Below are 9166 nucleotides of genomic sequence, written 5' to 3'. Positions count from 1 at the left end.
AGGAGACAAGATGGTATTGTATTTTGTGAGTGACGATGGTTTTACATAAGAAACTGAAGAAATAAGACCCTGGTTGTAGCTGTAGTGAACTTAATGTAAAAAAAATGGAATACCTGTATGTATGTTTTAATTAATGTTATTTAATGTTAATAAATGGAACACTAGAAGTAGCTAACCACTAATGGTAAAGAATTAAGGCGAGATGATTGGGAACGTCAACATATGAACGGTAAGTGCGTACATGTGAAAATATATCGTCATTTCTCAACATATGAATATGAAAGCAACAGTTCTGTTCATATACGTTTTAAATAATATTTACGAATGTAAAACTAAAATTCTATTCACCAATGGCGGTAAAGTCTAAAACATAAGGACAGCCGATGAATATTGTGTGAGTTTTTACTCATATGACAAAGTCATCAGGTTCAACTCTGGCTGAAGCTGTAGCTTTCCATAAAGCTGTTGCTGAAACTGTTACTGAACCTGAAGTTGATGTTGAAACTGTTTATGATGCTGAATTTGATGTACAGTAGTTAAGTTGATGGTTTAGGCCAGGGGTGGGCAACCCTTGGCACGCGTGCCAAACATGGCACGCTAACGGCTTCTTTCCGGCACGCGAGACCCGGGCTCACCTCAATAAAAAAAAACCTTTATATGGCAACCGCATGCCGCCTTGGCGGCAGCCGGTGGAAGGATTGTTTCCCGTTCTGTTGTTAAATAATTAGCCATGCGGCCAGACGTGGTGTGACTCCTTTACCATCATTAATATTTTATATATTTTTTCGAGTTTTGCAGTTTCGCAAAGAATTTATCGGTTAGCAAAATCCAAGTTCAGCTATATGAATGTTTAAATTTAATTAAAAGAAAAACAAATATTACACCAAGATCTGTAATAATTATCTGGCTATCAGAGATTGCATTAAAAACATTATATCAAAAGTCAACCTCTTTTAGATCACTGGGTCATTATATGGCACATTAACTTAAAAGGTGTCTTAACTTTCATGGAAGGGAACATGGCTTTTGTGCTCAGTGTCCCATAAATGTCACATGCATATCCGTTCTCTCTAATCATTGTTCCTCTGGTGGTGAATGTGTGAAGTGTGAACCAGCAAAGTAAACATAGCAAGAGGGAGAATCGCTGACCACGTGCAAGTAAGTTATTATTTACTGTCCAAATTATCAGCTGTCATAGTGTTTGTCATGCTTACCCATAAATTTATCGATGTTCCTAAGACACTGCTGAATCTGTATACTCCTGTGTACAAGGAAAATTTGGCGCAACTTACCTTAGCAAGGCGATTTAAATTTTGCCCCTAAAATGTGACCTTTTTTAAGCTGAATAATGGATCTCACCCCGCTTAAGTGAGTAAAGCAAACCTTTGCTGAAAATTTTATGAACTTGTTGGTAGTGAGTATATTTATGGAGCGTGACATATCTGGCACACTGGTCAGAAGGTCCAAAAGAGGTTAATGAAGCCTGTTCTTCAGCATACTGTATGTGCCATAAACATAAGTTATTATTAAAGCTAAGGGAAATGTATTATTAATATTCAGGATTATGAAGTGTTATCTGCACGTGATCAGATAGCATGCATGCCTTTCTCGTTGGTTTGCATTGTGTAGGCATGCCTATAATTGTACCAATTTATTTTATTTTTTATTTTTTTTATTATCCACCAACTGATTTTCATAAACCTTGGTATATGTATGCAGAGAGTGATTGTGAAGAGAATGTCTGAGTCCACAAGTCTCTGTCCACATTTTTACACCCCATGAACCGGTTTTGGTTATATTTACTTTTAACACCAACAGCTATTTCATGTTTTTCGTGTGGTTATATAGTAGAATACATTAATACAAGACTATTTTCTTTTGTAACACTTTTGGCCAAAATGTATAATAACCGAGATATTATTTTTTTTATAATAATGCTTCATAAAATAATAACTCAGGTATTGTGCATTTTGGCCAAAGGTGTTATAGAAGAAAATAATCTTGTATTAAGCATTCTACTATAATACTATGTGAATACAGAATATATATATACAGTGACCCCTCGGTTAACGAACTCAATTCGTTCCAGAAGGTCGTTCGTTAACCGAAAAGTTCGTTAACCGAAACCATTGTTTCAATGTGTTTTTGGGTAATTGGTTCCAGCTCACCGAAAATTTCCTAAATTCAACAAAAATGGTAGAAAAGTTCACTTACTTTGAGGTGTGTTTGTAGAAGGCTCCTGGATGATGATGATGATGATGATGGGATTTAGAATGGGGGTGGAGAAGAAGGAAGAAGAGAAGGCATTGGGGTGGAAGAGAAGTCACCCCATGGCGCCATTTCACCCATAAAATTTTAGCTCTCGGTGTAATTCAAGATTATTTTCTTTAAATCAACACTGCACTGCATTATATATTGTCAATACAGTTTTACCCCGCCTAACGCGGTTTCACTTAACGCGTTTTCGCATATACGCGGTGCCTTGCCAAAGCTGAACTTTCACTTAACGCGGATTTTTTCCACATATACGCGGTGAGTGTCCGAGACGCTATTTTTAGATTTGCCCCACCCGCCACCCTGCCTGACTGCCTGTTTTAGCTCATAAAATTCATACAAATTACCAGGCCAGAATATAATTTACATTGCTGGAATTCTTATAATTTGGTGATCATTTTGAATATAAACATCATATATTTTGCTTTAAACTTACAATTTTTAGATAAAAATTTTTCTCTAGGTAACTATGGTATCTTTTGTCCAAATTATATGACATTTATATTCAAAATATTCCTGGTCTTACAAGGAATCCAGCAATGTCAATTATATTATCCTAACTTTAGTTTGAGGTATTATTTATTAAAATTTAGTGGTTATCCCACACATCTCCTTGGGACGGTTGGTGGGGGGTGGGGGGGAGGGAGGGACCGACCGACCATCTGTTACCCTGTGAAGAATTATTATTTTTTTTTATTAACTGAAGATATTTGTTTTAGCTCATAAAATTCATACAAATTACCCGGTCAGAATATAATTTACATTGCTGGAATTCTTATAATTTGGTGATCATTTTGAATATAAACATCATATATTTTGCTTTAAACTTACAATTTTTAGATAAAATTTTTTCTCTAGGTAACTATGGTATCTTTTGTCCAAAATATATGACATTTATATTCAAAATATTCCTGGTCTTACAAGGAATCCAGCAATGTCAATTATATTATCCTAACTTTAATCTGAGGTATTATTTAATACTAAATGTTAAAAACTCTGGAAGGGAGGATTGGTGGGGGGTGGGGGGGAGGGTTGGGACTGACCGCGCGGTTGGAAGAGGGGGGGAGGCAAGGTGGGGTACTTTGATTGACAGATAGTGTCGTGAAGATTATTTTTTTTTTATTAACTGAAGATATTTGTTTTAGCTCATAAAATTCATACAAATTACCCGGTCAGAATATAATTTACATTGCTGGAATTCTTATAATTTGGTGATCATTTTGAATATAAACATCATATATTTTGCTTTAAACTTACAATTTTTAGATAAAATTTTTTCTCTAGGTAACTATGGTATCTTTTGTGCAAAATATATGACATTTATATTCAAAATATTCCTGGTCTTACAAGGAATCCAGCAATGTCAATTATATTATCCTAACTTTAATCTGAGGTATTATTTAATACTAAATGTTAAAAACTCTGGAAGGGAGGATTGGTGGGGGGTGGGGGGGAGGGTTGGGACTGACCGCGCGGTTGGAAGAGGGGGGGAGGCAAGGTGGGGTACTTTGATTGACAGATAGTGTCGTGAAGATTTTTTTTTTATTAACTGAAGATATTTGTTTTAGCTCATAAAATTCATACAAATTACCCGGTCAGAATATAATTTACATTGCTGGAATTCTTATAATTTGGTGATCATTTTGAATATAAACATCATATATTTTGCTTTAAACTTACAATTTTTAGATAAAAATTTTTCTCTAGGTAACTATGGTATCTTTTGTCCAAAATATATGACATTTATATTCAAAATATTCCTGGTCTTACAAGGAATCCAGCAATGTCAATTATATTTTCCTAACTTTAGTTTGAGGTTATCCCACACATCTCCTTGGGACGGTTGGTGGGGGGTGGGGGGGGGAGGGAGGGACCGACCGACCATCTGTTAGCCGGCTGTGTAGTGTGAGAGGGGGAGGGAGTTGAGTCCATTATTTGAATGGACATTAACTTGGCGACTGTATTTCTCTATTTCTCTTAAGTATTAATTGTGTGCATGTACCATCATAAAATTAAGATGTTATTTTTACTACAACATAGGTATGTGCCTTCAAAAAGTGGAGTTTGGGGGTCGGGCCGGTTTCTATTGGAATTAATCCCATATGTTCTGTTGTTCACTTAACGCGGATTTCACTTAACGCGGGACCCTCTGGGTTCAATTGACCGCGTTAAGTGGGGTACAACTGTATTTATATTTTTTAATAATTTATAAATTAATGTCTCTGTTATTATGCATTTCTACCAAAAGTGTTACAAAAGAAAATAGTTTTGTATTAACGCATTCTACTATATAACCACACAAAAATCATGAAATAGCTGTTGGTGTTAAAAGTAAGTATAACTTAAAGTTGGAAAGTGTGCGAAGAGAGCAATTATTTTTTTACACATCATATGATTGCTTTCTACCCCTTATTTACAGATTGTACAGAATGTCACGACCACCAGCCAAGAAACGATGTCATACAAATGAAGAGGATATTAGAGAATTTAAAGAATACTGGACTGAAAAATTTGGCATGATTAAGAAAGATAATAAAGCATTATGCATTTTATGTTCTGAATCAGTTGTTTGTAGGACTTCTTCTGTGAAGAGACATTTTGAAACTGTTCATAAAAACTTAAGTAATGTAACTGAGCAAGAACGAAGAGAATTAATTTCTCGTGAAATGATTAAGACAAAAAAACAGTCTGATGTTTTGATGAAATTTATTTCAGGTAGGCCAAGTTCCAACTTAGTTGCTGCTGGTTTTGAGGTTTCAAAAGTTATTGCCCAACATGGAAAGCCACTCAGTGATGGGGAGTATATTAAAGAAGCATGGCTAGAATGTGCTCCTTTCCTTTTTGATAACCTTTCAGAAAAGGACAAGATTATTCAGCGCATTAAAGATTTGTCTGTGAGTAGAAAAACAGTTAAGGATAGGATACTTAAGATGGAAATGAATACAACTGACCAATTAACAAAGGATTTAGCTTCATATAAGTTCTTTTCTATTTGTGTTGATGAAAGCACAGATATTACATCATCAGCTAGGCTAGCAATTTTTTCTCGATTTTGTAGGGATGATGAGGTATGCGAAGAGATGATTAACCTTGTAACACTACCTGAGCGTACCACTGGGGCTGACATATGTAAAGCAGTTGTGAACGAATTATCTATTCGACAAATTGACATTTCAAAAGTAGTATCCGTCACAACAGATGGTGCACCCAGTATGATTGGTAAGGAAGCAGGATTTGTAAATCTGTTTGCAAAACATGTTGGTCATCCGCTGATAGGTTTTCATTGCATCATACATGAGGAGGCTTTATGTGCTAAAGCTGGTCTAAAGGAACTTCAAGAAGTGATGCAAACAGTCACCAAGGTTATTAATTACATTTCTGCACGTGCCTTAAATAAAAGACAATTTCGGAATTTATTGAATGAGGTGGATTCGGTGTACAAAGGACTAACAATGTACAACAATGTTCGTTGGCTTAGTCGAGGATTTGTTTTGAAACGATTTGTTGAATGCATGGATGAGATAAATCTCTTTCTGATTAACCAACAAATGTCTTATAAAGAAATGTCTGACATCGTGTGGATTTGTAAACTAATGTTTTTTGCAGATTTATGTGAACATTTAAATGACTTAAATGTTAAATTACAAGGCTCTGGTAAGACACTTGATGTTATGTTTGATTACATAAAGGCATTTGAAATGAAACTAGGAGTTTTTAAGAGGGATGTAGATAGTGAAAGATTTAGATACTTTCCAAACCTGAAGAAATACATCAATGATCTCACAAAGGATGACAAAACAGACTGCCAGTGTCTTCAGAAGCTATTTGTAAACATCATTGAGTCAACTGTTGAGCAGTTCTCAACAAGATTTGCTAGGTTCAGAGAATTAGAAGAGACTGCAAAATTCATTAAGTTTCCAGACAGTATAAAACTGGATGAACTAAACTTGCAGAAGTTTTCATGGATAGATATGGATGATTTTGAAATGCAATTGATTGAATTTCAAACTAGCTCAATTTGGAGGCAGAAATTTGTTGAGCTTAGAGCTGACTTGGAAAGTATTGAAAAGGATCGATTAGAGAAGGGAGTAAGAGAGAGAAATGCCGAAAACGAGGTACTGATGACTTGGAATACTATTCCAGAAACTTTTGTCTGTTTAAAAAAACTTGCAACAACATTACTAACCATTTTTTCATCTACATATTCTTGTGAATCATTGTTCTCAGTGATGAACTCTGTTAAGTCTCATAATAGAAGTAGCCTTACTGATGAAACTAGTAGCGCATGTATATCTCTCAAGGTTACAAAATATAAACCGGATATAAATTATCTATCATCAGGGATGCAGCAGCAGAAGTCTCATTGATTCTAAATAAAGAAAAGGTTCACAATTATTCGTTCCCTAATTTTCATTTGATGTATTCTGTTAAAAATATTAAGGATTCGCTTTTGTTTAACCCTTTAGGTGCGTAATTAAATTTCGCGCCGGTTCCTGAAAAGTGTCAATTATCCTGCCAAAAATGAATTTCATATAATCACATTTTCTATATGTTTTTCCTAGAGAACTTTTAGTATATTTTCCAAATCTGGAACAAAAATTCACATATGTGTGCAAATTTTAGAGAAAAAATGACATTTATACCCAAAAATGCAGGAAATTGGTATAAATCAATGTCTGGTATATGGCAAATAAATTTAATCAATTTGGTTACTAAACAGCAAATTTAGATATGTATTACATATTCAGATAATATCAAACAAAATATTACAAAAATAAGCTATATTGCATTCAGGAAATACTCCTATACCTCAATACATAATATTTCCGCATGTCGTCTCATTTGGGGAAGTTTTTTCAAGGCCGTGGGATATCCCCGCTTGTCGCATTTAATTAATATAATATTTTGGGCGGGTTTACCCGCATGTCGCATCCAAAGGGTTAATATAATACAGTGTGTATTTTTGTAGGTAAAATAACTTTTATATTTTCTCTGTGGTTTTTATGCATCATTCATAAAGGATTAAGAATCAATAAAAGAATATCTTTAGTTTTATATCCTTTTATTGTGTTTTAGTCGAGTAAATCGATATTGAGCTTGGTATTGTAATGTACTGAAAAAAGTTTACAAAAACTAATGGCTGAATGATCTGATAAACAAATCAAAAATATTGTTTACTCTTTTGCTGATGCTAAAAATAACGTCTTTAAATTGTGTGGATGTATATGACAACTAGATTTACACTGAAATGCTAATATAAAACATCCACGCTAACAACAGGGAAGAACAACCACTAAGTAAAAATTCTGTCACTAATTTTTACATTCATTCAATATCCCATGATTTATAAAATCACTCTTACAAAACTCTCTGATTTTACCACCCCGGTGTGATTTCTGATTATTTGAAAAGGTTCTCCCATTACGTAAAAGATACCAAATAATATGTGACCCGGAAATTTTGGTTGGCACGAGAGAAAATTTTGTATCAAAGATTTGGTCGATTTTGGCACACACACTCAAAAAGGTTGCCCACCCCTGGTTTAGGCCATCGAATAATAAAGCTGTCAAAAGAACCTTGCACAGCTGCTTACTTTTCTCATTATTTATATCTTTATGTAGAGGTCATTTGTGTTTATTTAAATTTTAATGCTTTGTTCTGTTAATGGATCCCCTTCAGAAAATATGTTCATTGCTTGCTCCATATAATATCCACAGACCTCTCGCCTTTTTCATATCGTTTTAACACATCTAGTTTCTCGGCTAAGCTTAGACACTTTCTATTAGCTTTTGAAACAACACTACCATCACTTGCTCTCTTGCTCATGTTGAATAGGGATGCAAAAATGCTGTAAGAAACCCAAGAAAGTTTTTCTCCAGTTCCTGTTCCAGATGCGTGAAAACAAAAGGCCCGCCAAGCTCTGACTGTTGTTTACCACTCATTAGCAAGGCAGCTTCTTTGTGTATGGTGCTCTTCATTTTTTTTTTACAGTAAATTTTTATTTTTTTTATAATAGATATCGGGATTTAGTTATTGTTAATATGAAAATGTAATTTTATTTTATTTCTATTATATTGTGGTCGTAAATACGGATGAAATAAGGATGTAAACTGAATTGGGTCCTAAATTATCTAGGGTTTCAAATACGAAAAGTTGTTGGTCGAACCGTTATTATCCTAGGCTTCCCTGTATATAATATTTATCCAATTTAATAACTATACATTGAGATCAGACAATATAAAGGTAATCTTTCCTCCGTCAGTGATCTCACACTAATGACATAGAGGTTTATCTTTGGATAGAGTTATTGGATAGCAATATTTGGAATGATGTTGCGAGAAACAAATACCCGAGTTATTAATGCATACATAAAACCCGCCTCTGAAAGTGCGTAGGTTATATATGAATTTTTTATTTGGCAGGGCTTGCCATCAAACATCCACCATGGCTCAGTCAATCAACGATGCAAGATGCACTCGACGAATAACGAGCCAAGTAAGGAAAATCGTATTGAATATCTACAAGTATCTCCGATATCAAGATGTACAACAAAGTGAAACTGACATCGAGCTAAGGACTGCCTCTGTTACGGGGATCTCCGTTCGATCTCTTCACAGAATAAAACAGCAACACAGAGTTGGTGTAATAAAATCTCCACCTTCTAGGACCAGGATATCGCCAGTGATGGGAACGGTGGATGATTTTGATAAGGACTGTATACGACGAGAGGTACTCGCTTTCTATGAGAGGGGTGAAATTCCAACCGTGAACGCTCTGCTGAAAAGGGTGAAGAAACCACCTGTTAGATTCTCTGGCGCCTATTCTTCACTCCACAAGATTGTGAAACAACTTGGGTTTCGTTTTAAGAAAGTACAAAGTGGCAGATGCATTT

The 9166-nt window shown here is 34.9% G+C and overlaps 2 protein-coding genes across 3 annotated transcripts in view; both read left to right on the top strand.

Annotated features, from left to right (window-relative positions):
- Positions 1–544: 544 nt before the first annotated feature.
- LOC121858523 (general transcription factor II-I repeat domain-containing protein 2A-like) lies at positions 545–6811 on the top strand. Of its 2 annotated transcripts, none has more exons than XM_042354996.1 (2): positions 545–1158; positions 4694–6811. In XM_042354996.1, exon 2 carries the CDS (start codon positions 4704–4706, stop codon positions 6639–6641), a length of 1938 nt encoding a protein of 645 aa, XP_042210930.1. In that variant the 5' UTR covers positions 545–1158; positions 4694–4703; the 3' UTR covers positions 6642–6811. The 2 variants fall into 2 exon arrangements, with proteins under 2 accessions (XP_042210930.1, XP_042210929.1); XM_042354995.1 differs by having other exon boundaries at positions 545–1368.
- A 1489-nt stretch (positions 6812–8300) lies between these two features.
- Positions 8301–9166, top strand: part of LOC121858524 — a 2063-nt gene continuing 1197 nt past the window's right edge. The window contains exon 1 of the mRNA XM_042354997.1: positions 8301–9166. This exon is cut by the window's right edge and continues 1197 nt beyond it. Within this exon, the coding sequence (XP_042210931.1) occupies positions 8677–9166 (490 nt within the window). The 5' untranslated portion in view covers positions 8301–8676.

This window comes from Homarus americanus, unplaced genomic scaffold, assembly GCF_018991925.1.
Source record: "Homarus americanus isolate GMGI-L3 unplaced genomic scaffold, GMGI_Hamer_2.0 scaffold25284, whole genome shotgun sequence".
NCBI classification, from domain to species: domain Eukaryota; kingdom Metazoa; phylum Arthropoda; class Malacostraca; order Decapoda; family Nephropidae; genus Homarus; species Homarus americanus.
The sequence above is the reverse complement of the archived record's forward strand: the minus strand, read 5'-3'. Positions and strand labels throughout refer to the sequence as shown.